At 44.2% G+C, this 17,690-nt stretch overlaps 1 protein-coding gene and 1 pseudogene across 2 annotated transcripts in view; both read right to left on the bottom strand.

Moving 5' to 3' along the window:
- FRMD4A (FERM domain containing 4A) overlaps positions 1-3,896 on the bottom strand; it is a 644,478-nt gene extending 640,582 nt beyond the window's left edge. The window contains exons 1-2 of the mRNA XM_051820845.3: positions 3,625-3,896; positions 3,102-3,233 (exon numbers count right to left, since the gene is read on the bottom strand). Coding sequence (XP_051676805.1) covers positions 3,102-3,146 — 45 coding nt within the window. The 5' untranslated portion in view covers positions 3,147-3,233; positions 3,625-3,896. The remainder of the gene's footprint in view (positions 1-3,101; positions 3,234-3,624) is intronic.
- An 8,242-nt stretch (positions 3,897-12,138) lies between these two features.
- Positions 12,139-14,734, bottom strand: LOC100345961 (small ribosomal subunit protein mS39 pseudogene; annotated as a pseudogene). The gene has a single exon (XR_016219744.1). The product of XR_016219744.1 is annotated as a small ribosomal subunit protein mS39 pseudogene (transcript).
- Between the last annotated feature and the right edge of the window lie 2,956 nt (positions 14,735-17,690).

Genomic DNA, 17,690 nt, shown 5'->3' with positions numbered 1-17,690 from the left:
ACTGACACACAGTCAAGAGCTTCCTGCTCTACAAACAGTCATATCAAGGTGAAGATTCCCAACAGTGTGGTGAACACAGCAGTAGCTACTTTTGCTTTCTGAGAATCCTGATAAGATGGGGAAAGTGGGCTTTACAGTAGTTTGTGAGGCTACCTGCACCAGCAGCATCTGTCTTTTCCCAGAGTGCCACCTTTCCTTGATCATTTTCAGGGCTCCGTCTTGCATGGATGGCCATCATTCCCCATGGCTAACTCTCCATTCAAAGAATCAGTGATGTCTTCCCACCCCAAGATGGTTATGGCCCTGGATCCTCCTCAGATGACCAAAACCCAGCAGAGAAGGGAAAGATCCCTTAGTCACTGTCCAGAGGTCACCCATCTTTGTCCAATAGATAAATTGAGCTCCCATGGTGTAGGACTTCTGATGGCAGAGGGCGAACAAACCCTAATGACGATCCATTTCAAGTAATATGACAACACACTTGCTATGACATTAAAGTCTTGTGGTGGGAACACATTCTCCCATTGTAAAAGCGACACTGTTCATGTGCTACAATGCAAATAAGAACACGATGCTAAATAAATTATCTCAGCTGTTCATCTAGGAGCTCTGTTCAGGATACCACTCTTAGAGGCCTTGTGCACAGCAGAGCTAAAAGGGCTACTAGAGATTAGTATAACCCTCTCAGTTAGAAAATGGTGTAACTAAGGCTCAGAGAGAAGAGGTGACCTATTCAAGATCACACAAGGAGGGGCAGAGCTGGGAACGGAGCATAGGACTCTCCAACCTTCTGAATTCCGTTGCTTCCAGAACCAAATGAACACTTCCTGCCGGAATGATTTAGCATCTCAACTGAACATAACTTTCGGCTGCCTTCTTACCCAGAGGCAAGGGGCATGGCCAAACGACCTCTGCAGCTGTCCTGCAGCCCAGTGACTCCACAGCACTAAACCAGAACTGTACTTGATCAATCTGCTCTCTGCCTCTCCGCACACGGTTTATGAACTTTGGCTGTTGCTATTACATCACACTACTTTCCTCAGTGTGCAGGCACTCGATAAATACTGAAAAGTGATTGGCTGTCTGATGAGCTAATAAATTACCATCTTTACAGCTTCCTTCCTGAATTCGTGGCCAAAGCAACGCTGCCAAATGGCCTCTTCTCTTCTCTTTCCTCCTGGAACTGATTGTAAATTCTGAGACTCATCACACAACATGCCAGCGAAACAATTACTTTGGGGTTTGCCCTTATAAAAGGAAAGAAGCGCCAGGTCCATGGAAGCAAATTTTCCTGAACCAAACGTGAACTTGAAAATGTGCACTGACTCCGATAACGCATGGGGCTTCAGGGCTCTCCTCTCATGGCCCACAGCTTCCGAGAGAGAGGAAACTAAGATTCTTTAATCTGCGCAGGAGGGGAGAGCTAGAGACAGAACTCAAGAGAGAGGCTACTTACATAAGAAGGTAAAGTCCCAGCTACAGAGGCTACCAGACAGCACCCATAAAGCTTATGTGCCCCAGAAATGGGGGGGGGGGGGGAGAAACAGCTGCAGCATACGCTAAGCTGCATTCTGCATGGCTACCAAGGATTTATCTTTAGGACCTTGGAATAAAACAGACATATCCCTAAGCATAAGGGAGACAAGCAGGCCTAACTTTCCCCGAAACTATTTTTCAAGAAAACTATTTTTTCCTCCACATTACCATAATGTAAGACTTGCTTCTGTTAAGCTATAAGAGATAATAGCAATGTGCATGCAAGCACCTGAGAGCAGACGCCTGCATTTTTGTGCATGTAACCCTGACGTCAGCTTCCCAGTGTCTCCCAGTCCTTACAGATACTGCATTTCAGTGCCAGCCACCATCACAAACACTCGGGGCTTTTACCGTCCACTTCCTTGCCCAAAGGTACACAAGTGCAGATCAAGTATCATCAGATAAGAACATTCGTGAGGGAGCGTAGGAAAGTGGAATTTGTCCAGAAAACTACTTTCATTCCTTCTAATCCTTCTCCCCTTGTGAACTGGGGAAATTAGCAGAGGCCCAAGCAATTCAAATGAACCTGTGGACCAAATGGCATTTTGGGTAACAAAGAACCAAGATATCTGTCCCTCTGAACTTGGCCTCACTCACCACCTGGGAGGCGGGCTCCACACTGGCGCCTCTTCCAAGTTGCCTTAATGAACTCATCAGCCCGGCCAGGTTGCATTTCCCCTCCTCAGTCAGGGAACACAGATCGATAGACACAGCAGAAGCACTTAGGCTTTCTTCATAAAACCTCCCATGTGGATGTTACAAGCGCTCCCACGCCAAACCTCACACAGGCTACTTCCGGCCACAATACTGCCCTGGCTGTGGGCTGCCTGGTGGAGGAGGGAGGGGACAGCAAATGCCAGCCCTGAACCCAGCATCAGGTGATAAAGGTCAATGAAGTTAAAATAAGAAGGGGCCACTATGCTTTGCTGCAATACACTGCAAGCCAGGGCCTTTGTAACGCGAAGTCCCAGAGAAGCTTAAAGTGGGTCAGCAGTTCAGACGCACACCCGCGCCTGTGCGTGTCCTGCCAGTGGGAGGGGAAGGAGCCTTCTCTAACTCAATACTCCGAGTGTCACAAGGGCCACAGTGAGCCTCCTTAGCTGCTTCTGTGGGGTCACCTAGAAAAGACCCTACCAATCACCCTGGTGCGACAAAAAAAAAAAAAAAAAAAATTCCTCAGTTGCCAGGAGAAGACAAAAACACAAACGCAATTCCCTCTACTTAGATTCAGGAGATCAGAGAGAGAGGCTGTGGAGCGCCCGGGGGAGGCATCCTACTGATCTATTTCCAGGGGCTCTTAGCACCTGTTTGCAAGCACATCTCTCCAAATAGAATTCAGCAACAAGTTTCTAAAATGGCAAATTTATGGCTTCTTTCCCCTGTAATGCTTAGTCATGCTGATGCTCTGACCCAAGAAATCATCGCAAAAGAGCCTGCAGGATCAAGCAGAGCAATGTTTAACATGTCTGCAGCCACTGCGGCAGTAGCAGAGGCAGCGCCAGCCCGCGGGGGCTGGAAGACTGGAGCGGAGCAGCCCGGCCCCACCTCCTCCCCGGCACACTCACCATCAGCAGGCTGAGAGCAGAGTCCGGCACCAGCTGCACTGCCATGGTCTCCAATTCCAATTCCCATGCACAAACACTCCTGCTGAGTCAGTCTGCCTGGGCCCCGGGGGGCTACACACCATCCACAGACACCTAGGGCAAAGCAGCGGGGGGATCCAGACTTAGGGTGCAAGAGGCTCAAGGTGAGGACAGGCCACCTTTCCCGTGGGGTGGGGGGCAGGGAGGTTGGAAAGGCAGGGTGGAAACTGCTTGGGAAGAAAAATAGCAAGCTGCAGGTTATTTAAAGGTGAGCCCTCCCTTGCTTTGCTAGGCGGCACAAACATAGGAGCCACATCACACAGACACGAAAAAGCACAGAACACAGAATTGCTAACTGCTACCTTAGCCTAAGCAGCAGCTCTTCCTTTACCAACAATAAAAATAAAACATTCCCTACTGCAGATAAATCATGCAGCCCGAGCCAACCCCCTCTCTGCATCTCTCAGCAATTCTGCTGCATAACATGCAGAATGTCACAACCTACCGCTTGCAATCTGGTCAGTATCTTCTTGCCGGCAGATAGGTGTGTCCCTTTTGCAAAATCAAATGTCTGGGAGTGGGAGAGCACCAGGCAGCAACTGGAGACCAGCAGATGCCCTTATGCTACCCAGGGAAGAAGTCACTGTCAGACTGACCCCTTCTACCCTCCCCAGGTCTACTTCTCTCCAAGTAGGCTGGCAGGCTCGGGTCCCCGTAGGGCTAGCATACTTACAAGGAACATGCAATCGCACTGCCTGTTCTGTTAGCGTTCTGAGCTCCCTGCCTGTACCACATGTACGCAGCATAGACACCCTCTACCTCTGCCTCCCTCCCTTTCTCCCTTTCTCCCGCCCTCCCTCCCTTCCTCCCCTCCTCTCCCATCTCTCCACAGGGCTGCCTGTTAGGAATTTTGAAGGAGCCTCCCTAGCTCAGGGAGGCATAGGAGCCTAATTTGGAGGCAGGACAATGCTCAAGACAAAAACGGCGAATTAACCTTGAAAATCATAGCATGCAGCATTTCTCGTGCTAGATATCAAGGGGAGAGGAAGAAAAGCCTGCTCAGTCTTGTTACATAACAAGTGGCTCAAAGGCTTCCCAGAGTTGAAGATTTAAGGAAATTAAAGCATCTAAAAAGAGCACTGTTAAGCTGATGTGTCTTCATATAGAGTCCACATAGTCAGCCAGAAATGCTCATTACGAACACTTACGGTTACGGCTTTCCATGTCCTTTTCAGATTTCTTCCTTCGCCCACTTCCCCTAATGACTCCAAAAATTCCATGAAATTAACTGGACTGTGTGAGCAGTAGGCACACTGAAACCATCCTCCTGTATGAAAGACCGAGGGGAAACATTTAAAAGCCTTTAAATGCTCCTATGCACAAATGTAGCTGTTGTCTCTATATACTTTTAAAAAGGGTTTATTTGATTATCACTGAGCTCAGCACTAAGTAAATGCTAAATAATGTTCACTGAATGAATGAAAAGATCCCTCTCTCCTCTGGTGGCCCCAGTGAGCTTAAACATTATTCCCATGTTACCTGACTGCATCCCAAGGCCAGTTGACCTCTGAGGGAACTGCCCTCTGCTCTCGGGCGCCTGGAGATCTGAAACATGGTCTGAGCACATCAGGACTACAATGGGAGCAGACCTGGGGCAAGGCTTTCCAAGCAAAAGCCTTACACGGAGTGTCAGAAGATTCTGGACACGCTCCTGGGTGTCATGTATAATGATATTCAAACATAATGCTAATATTGGTATTCAAAACATAATGATTTAAACAACCTATGCTAATGATTTAAGGAAGCTAATTCTAATTTATCCTTGCAGGTAGATTTCTCAGTATTTTCAGCTGCTGCTTGTGAGACACCTACATTGTATCTCTGGCCTCAAGGAAATTTTTTTTCCTGAAAAGATTTATTTTGCTTATTTGAAGGGCAGAGTGACAGAGAAAGAGAGAGAGGTCTTCCATCTGTGTGCTCAGTTCTGAAGTGGCTGCAACAGCTGGGGCTGGGCCAGGCTGAAGGCAGAGGCCTGGGCTCTATCCACATGGGTGGCAGAGGCCCACGTCCTTGGGCCATCATCCACTGCTTTCCTAGGCACCGTAGCAGGGAACTGGATTGGAAGCAGAGAAGCTGGGACTCGAACTGGTGCTCTCATATGGGTTGCCAGTGTCTCAGTAGAGGCTTAACGTGCTGTGCCACAATGCTGGCCCTTCGAGGAACTGTTCACATAGTAGACATGATGAGACATTTATTTAGCCCTCCAAATTTATGGGTTCTGCACTTGAAGATTGAACCTAGCGCAGATACAAAACATTTGGAAGGCTCAGGCATTTGGTGCAGCAGTTAGGACACTGCTTGGGATACCTGCATCGCGTGTTGGGGTGCCTGGGTTTGAGCCCTGACTCTGCTTCCAATTCCAGCTTCCTGTTGATTCGCACCCCGGGAGGCAGCATGCAAGGCTCAGGTAGTTGGGTCCCTACCACCCATGTGGTTCCTAGCACAGTGTGGGAATTCCCAGCTCCCAGTATTGGCCTGGGCCAGACCCAGCTATTGTGGGCATTTGGGGAGTGAGCCAGCAGATGGGAGATACCTCTGTCTGTCTCTGTCTCTCTGCCTTTCCAATAAATAAAAGTGTTTTTAAATATTTGGAAAACTTTGCATTGTACTGAACATGTTCAGATCTTTTTGTCATTATTCCTTAAATAACATAGTATAACCACTGTTTACTAACATTTAATTCATATTAGGTATTATAAGCAATCAAGGAATGATTTAAAGTACACAGAAGGATATGCAGAGGTTATGCAAAAATACTACACCATTTTATATAAGGAACTTGAGCATTCATAGATTTTGGTACCCATGAGGGGGCCTGGAACCAATCCCCCAATGATACCAAGGCATGACAGTACAAGGACCATTTATAGTGCAGGATGAGATGTGACAAACACTGCTGGGTGGCTTAAAAACAGGTAGTTTGGGGCCAGCACCGCAGCTCACTAGGCTAATCCTCCGCCTGTGGCACCAGCACCCCGGGTTCTAGTCTCGGTTAGGGCGCCGGATTCTGTCCCGGTTGCTCCTCTTCCAGTCCAGCTCTCTGCTATGGCCCGGGAATGCAGTGGAGGATGGCCCAAGTGCTTGGGCCCTGCACCCCATGAAGTACCTGGCTCCTGGCTTCGGATCAGTGCGGTGCGCCAGCCATACTGGCCATTGGGAGGTGAACCAATGGAAAAGGAAGCCCTTTCTCTCTGTCTCTCTTTCTCACTGTCCACTCTGCCTGTCTAAAAAAAAAGGGGGGGGGGAGTTTGGACAGCACAGAGAAGACAGGCAGAGAAGGAGTTTCCTCTTGGTTTCAGGAACCTAAGGAATGGCTAGACACCTTTTTGATGACTTCTGTTTTCTGATTACACATTGACCACGTGTTAGAAAATAGGAAGTACAAGGAAAACAGTTAATATCACAGCTATTGTGACTGGTGGATGGGGGTGTAAAGAGGGAATACCCCACAGGGAGACAGGACGGAAGAGCTTCAGGTGTTTCGGGGGTGCGGATGGGGCAGTCCAGGACATGCTGAGGTTAAAGAGCTACCCAGGGAGATTTAGGGTCAAGCTCAATGCTGGCCCTCAGCTAATCTGCCTTCCTCTTCTGATACTCTGCTTGTGATTTCTTTTGCTTGGAAAGCCTCACCCCAGGCCTGCTCCAATTGTAGTTCAGATTCCTTTGAAAACAGAGCCCATGGCAACCGACTCATATAAAGACTGTATTGGGAAGAGCAATCTCAGGGCACCAAGAAGAAGGGTGTGAGAAGGCAAGAGCCACTACCGGAGGTATCCCCTGGGCTGCGTGATACCACTACTCAGTTGTGAGAAAGGGCTTCCAGATGGCCATGGGACCTCTACTTCCTGGGAAAGCCCCCCAAGGAGAGGAAGGGAGAGGGAGCTAACAGCCCAGCTGGTCATCCTGACTCAGTACACCATTAACTCCCTTGCAGTTCAGGGCTGTGTCAGCAGCCCCTGGGGGACTGGTGGAAAGCACAGTAGGAGAAGACACGGCCTTTGAGTCAGGCAGACAGGACTCAGTGCATGTGACAGAATGTCAGAGCCTGGACCAGGCAAGGCCATGCTGGTCAGGAGCACGAGGAGCTGAAAGAACAGTGGCGATAGCTGGGAGTAAGAGAAACCAAAGAAAACCGAACCTGGTGCTCCCACAACTTTCAAGATCAAAAGTTATGCACGCCACGAACCACTGCCAGGTTGTTCTATTCGGGCATTCGTGTTTGCTTGGTGTGAACAACTTTTAAGAAATGAGTTATTCGTTGTTCTCTATTATTCTCCTGCGGTCAGAATTAGGAATCTACCATTCTTCCTTGTTACTCCCGCAGTGCTCAGAGATGCTCAACAACATTAAGCGGGGAACTGACTGGGAGTTAAAACCGTAAGTCCAAAGGGGAAGGGACAGTGACAACACCCAGAGGAGTGGGTAAGCACGGGAGCTTGTGAGGAAAGGTAACAGGTTGAACAGAGGAGGAGGAAGAGAGTTCTGGAATTCAAGTGGCAACGATCATATCACAAAGACGCCCAGGGGGTTGCTTTAGCAGAGGCACAGACATAGAAAAAAAAAAAAAAACAGCCAGGGACTGTTGAGCAGTTTGTGAGGAAGGAGAGTTCAGTCACATCCAACACAGCCTCACCCAATAGCAGCGGAGTATGAGCCATCTAAGTTCTGAGAAAAGCTCCAATAGCAACTAAGATCATAGGAGGCAGAAGGTGTGGAGGTCAGCAACTTTCCTCTAAGTAACCAAGTTCCACCCTTCTAAAGCTACATCCCAAGAAAGCTACACGAATAATCCGTTTCAATGTAGCTCTTCCCTAAGCTACTCAAATGAATAGTGGGTCAATTTTACACCCATCAAAAGCCATTACAAAAACTCGCCCTTAAAAAAACACTCCATTTTTTGGTGCCAATTAGAAGAAAAGTTTTAAACCCCAAACTCTTTTGCATTTAGCATGAACTATTAAGACATAGATCACAGGGCCAGCGCTGCGGCTCACTAGGCTAATCCTCCGCCTTGCAGCGCCGGCACACCGGGTTCTAGTCCTGGTCGGGGCGCCAGATCCTGTCCCAGTCGCTCCTCTTCCAGGCCAGCTCTCTGCTGTGGCCTGGGAGTGCAGTGGAGGATGGCCCAAGTGCTTGGGCCCTGCACCCGCATGGAAGACCAGGAGAAGCACCCGGCTCCCAGCTCTGGATCAGCACGGTGTGCCAGCCGCGGCGGCCATTGGAGGGTGAACCAACGGCAAAGGAAGACCTTTCTCTCTGTCTCTCTCTCACTGTCCACTCTGCCTGTCAAAAAAAAAAAAAAAAAAAAAAAAAGACATAAATCACATCACTAATTCCCAACCTGTAGAAATTACCCCATTACCCCATGTGGGAGACTCTCTTGGAATTCAGTATAAGGAGAATGTCTCTCCCTCCTGCAGTAGCCTATGTGACCGATGTTACTGTCTTCTTAACTTCTGTGTGCTTGGAAACCCGAGATGCTCTTGGAAACCTCAATGCTATTCTGTCTTGTGCTCTCTGATCCAAAGCAAGTATCATGAGGGCGAGTTCAAACTCAAAGAAAATAGTACCTTTGGTTAAGCAGCACATAGTAGGCATTAGATAACTGTTAGCTCCTTATTAGTCTCCTTTTCAATCTGATAATGAGAAAATATAACTAATCACAGTTGGCACATCTGACAGCCAGAATGCCCAAGGCCTCATTTCACTTTCAATTACAGCAGATATTATCATAGTTGGCATTACTACTTCCTTCGTCTTTTTCGATCTTGTTTTTCCTTTTAATTCATACTGTGAAACTCTTATTTAGTAGGCCTTTCTGTCAGTAAGCCATCTTAAATTATGTTTTGCAGATATGGGACACATGCCATTCTTTAACGTATAAACTGCTCTCAAATTGACACACAATGAAATATTTTACAGCTAATAAAAATGGCAATCATAAAGCTATTCAGAAATATGGCAAATTTCTCAGATATAATGTTCATTTGACCATAAAATGCTACATATTCTCTAACTGTAGCCATGTAAATATTTGTATTTTAAGGAGATATAAAGGAATTTCTACTTCTAGCCAAAATGTAACAACAGGGACCAAATTCACCCTCCTAAATGAAATAAGCAAAAAACGTACAAAATATAAGGACAAAGCTTTTCACTGGGTATCAAAGCAACCAAAGACATTTGATCTTTTAAAGATAATAAACAATGGAGGCAGGTTTTATAATTGTTCTCAACTTGAGATCAAGCGATCTCACTAAGACAGAGCTGGCAGGGATGAGAAACCTTTTCTCTGCCAAGGGCCATCTGGTTATTTATAACATTATTTGCCGGCCATACAAAATTAGCAACTTGAAAATTAGTCTGCTATCGATGTATTGAATTTAGAGTTCTGCCTGTGTTTGCCTTGGCAGGGCCACACTAAATGGTTTTGTGGGCTTAGTACGGCCCACGGGCTGGACATTCCCCACCCCTTTAGTGCACAGGGCAGAGCACTCCAGAGGACAAAGGCAGGGAGAGGAAACGTCAGATTTCCTCAAAGGGTCTCCTTGAGCACCCAGTGGAGGTACTGATCACCACAAGAAGGCGAGGAAAGCACTTGAGGCTGGAAAAAGAAGCACGTGAAAGGATGAGAAGGAATGGAGAGCAGCGGTCACACAGGGCCACAGGAGTGTTCACATCCTCCAGACAGAACTGCGCAGCTCACAACGCAGCAGCACAGGCTTCGGAAGGTCCTTGCACTGCGGCACAGCAGTTCAAGCCGCAGCCTGAAACTGCCGGCTCCCATATGAGTGCTGGCTGGAGTCCTGGCTGCTCTGCTTCTGATCCAGCTCCCTGCTAATGCTCCTGGGAAAGCAGTAGGAGATGGGTCCTTGTCATCCCTGTGGGAGCTTCAGATGGAGTACCTAGCTCCTGGATTTGGTCTGGCCCCGCCTCGGCCACTGTGGTCATTAAAGGAGTAAACCAGGAGATGGGAGAACTTACCAGGTAAGAAAATATGATGATTAATAGAAAGCAATCAAAATTACCCAGAAATCACACAGATGGGAGAGGGCACAGAAAAGACAGTTATTCTAATTGTAGTCAATATGTTCAGAGAGACAAGCAGGAATATGGAAAAGATAAATATATTTTGAAAACAACACAAAATGAGTATTCATGTACTGTGGGGCAACTTCAAACTGCCTAATACACACATAATTTGTATCCATTTAGAAAGGAAGACACAGAAAATAAGTTTGAAGAAACAATATTCAAATTTCCCTACACCCTATGCAGGATAAACTCTAAGCATAAAAAGCATGAAGAAACATACACCAAGACACATCTTAATCAAATTACTCAAGATCAGTGGTCAAGAAAATGTCCAAAAGCAATCATTTGAAGATAAATGCCACGTAGAGGAACAAAGGTAAGGATGACAATCGCAAACACACAACCAAAAACACAGCGAGAGCAACATCCTTTAATAAGTTTAATGAAAAACCATCAGTATAGGGTTATACATCCTACAGAAATATCCCTCACAACATAAAGTCAAATAAAGGCTTTTCAAAGTAAAAGAAAGAAAAGGCAAAGAAAGTAGAATTTTCCACAGAGAAAACTGCAGGCCCAGAAAGGTTCATTGGTGAATTTCTATCAAATATTTAAGAAATAGAACTAATCTTATAAAGTCACCATTAACCTGATATCAAAATCAAAGTCAATGTAAGAGAAGAAAGCCACGGCTCATTTTTCCTAAAGAACAATGTAAAAGTCATAAACAAAATGACAGCAAACAGAATTCACTATATATTAAAAAGTCAGTGCATTGTGACCAATTAGGCCTTATCCTAAGACTGCACGGTTAGTTTATCATTCTGAAAACAGTGTAATTCACCATATTAACAAACTGAAAAAGAAAGAAACGACATGGCCAGCATTGAAGAATGCATAAAGAGCATTTAACAAAATGTAACATTTAATCTTTAATATAAAAAAGTTTTTTCAGCAAACCAGAAATATAAGGTAAATTCCTCAATCTAATCAAGAGCATCTACAAAATGTAGAACTATCATCACACTTAATGTGAAAGACTGAATGCTTCCCCCTAAATCAGAAACAGGCAAGGATGTCCACTCTCTGTATCTCTTTTCAGTATTATACTAGAGATTCTAGACAATGCAGTATGGCCAGAAAAGGAAATAAAATCGTTCAGATTGGAAAAGGAAAACTGCTTTTCGTCACAGCCAACATGATTCCTTCATATAGAAAAATCATACAAAACTAATGAAATCGGCCAGCACTGCAGCTCAATAGGCTAATCCTCACCTGCAGCGCCAGCATCACAGGTTCTAGACCCCATCGGGGCGCCAGATCCTGTCCCAGTCACTCCTCTTCCAGGCCAGCTCTCTGCTGTGGCCTGGGAGTGCAGTGGAGGATGGCCCAAGTGCTTGGGCCCTGCACCCGCATGGGAGACCAGGAGAAGCACCTGGCTCCTAGCTTTGGATCAGTGTGGTGTGCCGGCTGCAGCGGCCATTGGGGGGTGAATCAATGGAAAAAGAATACCTTTCTCTCTGTCTCTCTCTCTCTCACTGTCCACTCTGCCTGTCAAAAAAAAAAAAAAAAAAACTAATTAAATCTAGTGAATCAAGTTGTAGGATATAATATCAATACATAAAAACTGACTATTTTTTCTATCGATATAATAGTAAATGTAAATTAAATTTAAAGTATGTAATTTATAATATCAGACAATATGAAATATGGAAAAATGGAACAAAAATGTGATGGATTTGTACACCAACAACTATAAAGCATTGCTGAGAAAAATTAAAGACCTAATAGCAGAATGGGCTAATGTGTTGGAAAAAACATTACTAAGATGTCAGCACTTACCAAATTGACCTATGGATGTAATTGAATCCCAATCAATAAACCATTCAGATTTTTTTTGTAGAAATTAACAATATGATTTTATTTTATTTTTTTTGAGTTACAGTATTTATTTACAGACTTCATTTAGAAGCTTTAGTTCTGTAAGTGAAATGCCAGTATTCTGTTCATTCGATCCCAAGATGAACACTCACATCTAAATATTCCCCCAGTTGGGCTACTACTACAAGGCAGTCTCATGGAAACTGTTCATCATCTCTAACAGCAAGGAAGGACATGCAGCACATGAGGCCAACCATGGCTGAAGCCAGAGAAAGGGAACAGCACGCTGATGGAAGCCACTCCCAGCCCCAAAGGGGTGCAGGGCTTCTCCATGAGCCACGCACCTCCCCTCGTGTCTTGGTAACAATGAAAGTGGTAGTGTTGCTGCTTAATTATAGTGGCACGTGAAGAGCTGACAGACTGCTGCAAGTTTACTTCACGTATCAAGTTCACAAGCTCTGTATCCTCCCCTCTTGGTTACCACTGTGGCCAGGCAGACTCCTACCGTCCTTTGCCTTCACTGTTGTCACTATTGCTGTCACTCTCACTGTCACTGCTCTGTGCAGTTAGGTTGCCCAGGGCTTCCTTCTGTTCCTGGGTGATTGTAAATTCAGTCGTTACTCTCTGGGTGAGGGCCTCACACACAGGTAAGCTGAAGGCAGACGCCAGCTTCACCACCTCAGTGGCCTGGGCGGGGCTGCTGGAGGCTTTTGCACTGTCCATGAACTCAGTCAGCAAGTCATTTCTAGGGATCTTATTATGCTTCTTGAAAATTCCAAACATGTTCCAGGCTTCCTGAGTTCTTCCAGCCCTTAAATACAGAATAGCTATACAGTTGAGAGGACTGGCTGGCCAATTGGGAGCATTCTGTCTGGCATCCTGGCTTTCATACGTGGATTTGATATCCGCGGCACAGTCAGCAAACGCCACCTGAAGCTCTGGTGGGTGCTTATCTCTTGCCATGAGCTCCAAGATCTCTTCTCTCAGGTCTTTGCGGAAAGTGTGACCATATTCTTTACTATCTTTCCAAATTTGAGGAATCACTTCTAGTCGATTGGCCACATCCAATGCTTGGGGAAGATCTATCAATGTCTGAGAGCTGGGAAAGAAAACAGAAGGTATCAGGTCCTTGTACCACTTCAAGGTGACATCGATTTGTTCCATTAGACAAAGCAAACTGAAAAACTTGGAATAATAGAAATTACGCCGATAATCGGGTCCAAGGAATTTCCGGTTGTCTCCAGTGTTCAAAAGGCCATGTATTTTGTAAGCAAGTTCTAGATCTCTGAGCAATGAGCAAACTCTCATGGCTGACTGAAAAAACAAATCATCATCCGGGTCCTTTGGAGAAAATCTCTTTCCTGTTAATTCATTCATTATGTCATAGATGATGAAAGATGATTCTTTTGAGGAGTCATGTTGATAAAACAGCTGAATAACATGGTGATATCTTGCAAGTGACGGTTCGATTCCGATAGCTTTCATTTCACGTAAAGTTTGTAAGCCCAGCATTCTTCCAACTGCACAGAATCTTCGGAGAGATTTCAGAATGGTGTTAGAGATTTCAGAATGGTGTTAGAGATTTCAGAATGGTGTTAGAGATTTCAGAATGGTGTTGAAAGTCTGCAGATTGGGTTTCACATTCTGTGCAACCATTTGTTTCAGCAGCTCCAATATATTATTCCATTTGTCCTCAAATTTTTCATTTGCCACCAATGCTGTTGCTTCGATCAAAGCATTGAAAGTGTACACATCAGCATGGAGTCTGTTGTTTAATAACTCTGTGTACAAGTTTAATGCCTGCTTATGTGCTCGGTACTTCACCATTCCTCGGATCATTGTACAGTAGGAATGTGCATTTTTCTCTGGCATTAGAGCAAAGATTCTCTCAGCATTGTTTTTTACTCTCCAAATAACTCCAAACTTCTTCCTAGGCTTCTCAGCATTTTTGTTTGTAGTCTCTTCCAATTCTTCTGACTGTTCTCTTTGTTGAAAATGAAAATCAACTGAGGGTTCTTGGTCACCATAATAACATAATAAATCCAAAAGACTATTAGTTGTTTCAAGAGACACAGTGGTTCCTGCTTGTAAGAGTTGGTCAAACATGTCCACAGAAGCTTTGACTTTCCTGAGCTTGATTCTTTCCTTAAGAGCAGCTTCACTTACATCTTCAATTTGAGGTTCAAAATACTCAGGCATTAAACACGGTATATGAGGTTCAGCTATGTCCTTCTGAAAATACTTGGGATATGAATTAATAATAAATTTTGCTGCACTTTCTCCAGACTTCTTTGCCAATAAAAATGAACGTCCTTCCAAAGAGGATGTTGGTATGAGGTAAGGATCATCTTGAAATGAATAAGGGACAGCTGTAGGGTCCCTGTTTACCGTGGATGCAAGCGCCTGAAGAACAGCCACTTTATACCAAATTTTCTTTTTGGGAATGACCACTTCTTCAATCCCTGTTGTATCAGTTTCTTCAATCTTTGAAAGAGTTGCACTTCCAGAGTAAAGTCTGCAACCGGGTGCCTTTTCACACAGCGCTACCCGCCGACCGCTCAGTGGTAGGCCGAGCCCGCTGCGGACTCCCAGCCAGCGAGCAGACGCCACCACCGCCGCCATCTTTGGCGTCCTCGCAGAGCATAGAAATTAACAATATGATTTTAAATTCATATGGAAATGAAGGAAACATAGAACAATCTACAGAACTTTGGAAAAGAAAAACACAACTGGAAGACTAACCCTAATCTCTTTTTTCTTTTTCTTTCTTTTTTTTTTTTTTTGCCAGGCAGAGTTAGACAGTGAGAGAGAGAGACAGAGAGAGAGTTATAGACAGTGAGAGAGAGAGAGACAGAGAGAAAGGGTTTCCTTCCATTGATTCACGCCCCAAATGGCCGCTATGGCTGGTGCTATGCCGATTCGAAGCCAGGAGCCGGGTGCCTCTTCCTGGTCTCCCATGAGGGTGCAGGGCCCAAGCACATGGGCCATCCTCCACTGCCCTCCCGGGCCACAGCAGAGAACTGGACTAGAAGAGGAGCAACTGGGACTAGAACCCGGTGCCCCAACCGGGAGTAGAATCTGGGGTTCTACATACATACATGGGAGACCAGGAGGAAGCACCTGGCTCCTGGCTTCGGATAGGCGTAGCATGCTGGCTGCAGTGTGCCAGCCTTAGCGGCCATTTTGGGAGTGAACCAATGGAAGGAAGACCTTTCTCTCTGTCTCTCTCTCTCTCACTGTTTAACTCTGCCTGTCCAAAAAAAAAAATATATATATATATATACACACACAAAACTGTACTCAAGCTATAGCATAGACTAACTGTAAAACATTAAACTTTAGAAGTTGAAGTTGAAAACACAGAGGAGAGAATCTTTATGACTGAATAAAGCAAAAACGTCTAAAATGTCATGATCCACAAAAGAATAAAAATTAAACTTCTCTTTGGAAAATATTGCTAAAAGAATAAAAACACAATCCAAAAATAGTAGCAAATACATATATACATACATATGTATATATATAAATATTATAGCTAGAACATAAATAATTCTTGATAATACTCAATAGTAAAAATGTACAAGACTTAAACACTTCATTAAAGAATATACAAATATATAGAGCAAGTTAGCACACAAAAAGGTGTTCAATATCTGTATCATTGGTAAAATTAAAATTATAATGGGATACTGCAATACACCCATTAGACAGCTACTTAAAAAAAAAAACAACTGACTATACCATCAATCCTTAAGCAGCATGTAGAGATCTGGTGGGAATTACAACATAGCCAAAACCATGGATGAATCTCAATCTAATTATACTGAGTGAAAGAATCTTTACCTACCTCCTCATAATTTCTTGAAAAGGTAAACAGACACCAATGTTATACAATCCAGCTATTCCAAGCGAAATGAAAACTTAATATTCATATATAAGTTTTATTTGCAATAGTCAAAATATGGAAACAATAGCCAATGTCAATCAAAGGGTGAATGTATTAAATTGTATATCCATTTAATGAAATTCTACTTAGCAATTAAAAGGCATGAGGGACTCATATCATGATGTTATGACATAGATAATCTCAGGAATATTATGCTAAGTGATGAAACTAAATACAAAAAAATACATCTTGCTTAATCAACTTGTTTACTTTTTTTTTTTTTTTAAAGCATACCAATGGAGACAGACAATGATTGCCTGAATCTAGAAGAGAGAACAGGGAGACAGCAAAAGGGCACAAACGGTCTTTGGGAGATGGCAGGAGTATGCTAACCTGCATGGTGGTGATGGTTGCAGGATCTGAAAATTTACTATAAGTAATTGAATTTTACTTTACAGTGGATGAATTTTATATTTAAGATATACCTTTACAATGATGGGTTTTGGAATGGGCATTTGGTAAAGTGTTTAGGATGCTGCTTGGGATCCTGGTTTGCATATTGGAGTGCCTGGTTTAGGTCCCAGTTCCTCCATTTCTGATCCAGCTTCCTGCTACTGTGCACCCTGGCAAGCAGCACGTGTTGGCCCAAGTACCTTGAGTTCCTGCTATCTGGATTTCTCTAGGGGTTGGCCTGGGCTAACAGTGGCTATTGTTGGCATTTGGGAGTGAGCCAGCAGATGGGAGAGATTCTCCCCCACCCCCATCTCTCTGCTTTATATATACATTGAAAAATAAATTGTCATTTTAAAATAGTTTGAAAAATTAGGAATTTTTAAATGAAAATGAATTATGATATAGACGACCATATGGATGACTCTCAAAATAATTAAACTGACTGAAGGAAGCCAAAAATGAATATGTAGTATGTGGCTCCATTTATACAAAATTCTAGATAATTCAAACTAATGTATAGTGACAACTGAAGAACAGTGATTGTCTGGGGAAGAATGGAGAAGGAGAGCACATACATGAAGGAGGAGAAATTACAAAGGGACATATCTGGGGATAATGGGCATGTTCCCTGTCTTGACTGTGGTGTGAGCCAAAACTTACCAAACCATGCACTTTCAATACATGTAGATCACTGGATACCAATTCTATCCTAGGAAGTGGGTTTTTCTAAGGGATATGAACAGTGTGAAAATTCCAAAAATTAGTTCTTTTTGAACAACAGGTTCAGTGAGATATTTTTCATTTCAAATTTTTAACTTGTTATTATTTTTAATAATTACAATAATGATCTTAGGAATAGTTTACTGCTTCAACAAGAAAGGAGAGCTGCAGGAGCTAGTGGAGTCAAAGGAAACTCATGTTGTTGCTGTCACCACTGAAGGCAGGAGCACCCTGACTGTACCTTAAGACACTGTACGACTCTAGCAGATGAGAAGAGAAAGGTTCTGTATGTCCTGAAGGAGGCAAGGGGGAACAGAACCCTGAGCAGAGGGGTTATTTTTCCTAGGGAAGAAGGACATAAGCGAAACAAAGCAAAGCAGAGCTTAGAGAAAAACTGAGAAGATGTAGACAGAGACACAGAGATTCGTTACCCTGGTAAGGAAGAACTCTATGGTACCTTCAGATCAGGGTCGCCATCTCATCACTAGTTCCACATACCTCTGCTCCCTCTCTTTTCCCCTCACCATGGTAACTAA

This window comes from Oryctolagus cuniculus, chromosome 13, assembly GCF_051225735.1.
Source record: "Oryctolagus cuniculus isolate XC-2025 breed Fujian yellow rabbit chromosome 13, ASM5122573v1, whole genome shotgun sequence".
NCBI classification, from domain to species: Eukaryota; Metazoa; Chordata; class Mammalia; order Lagomorpha; family Leporidae; genus Oryctolagus; species Oryctolagus cuniculus.
The sequence above is the reverse complement of the archived record's forward strand: the minus strand, read 5'-3'. Positions and strand labels throughout refer to the sequence as shown.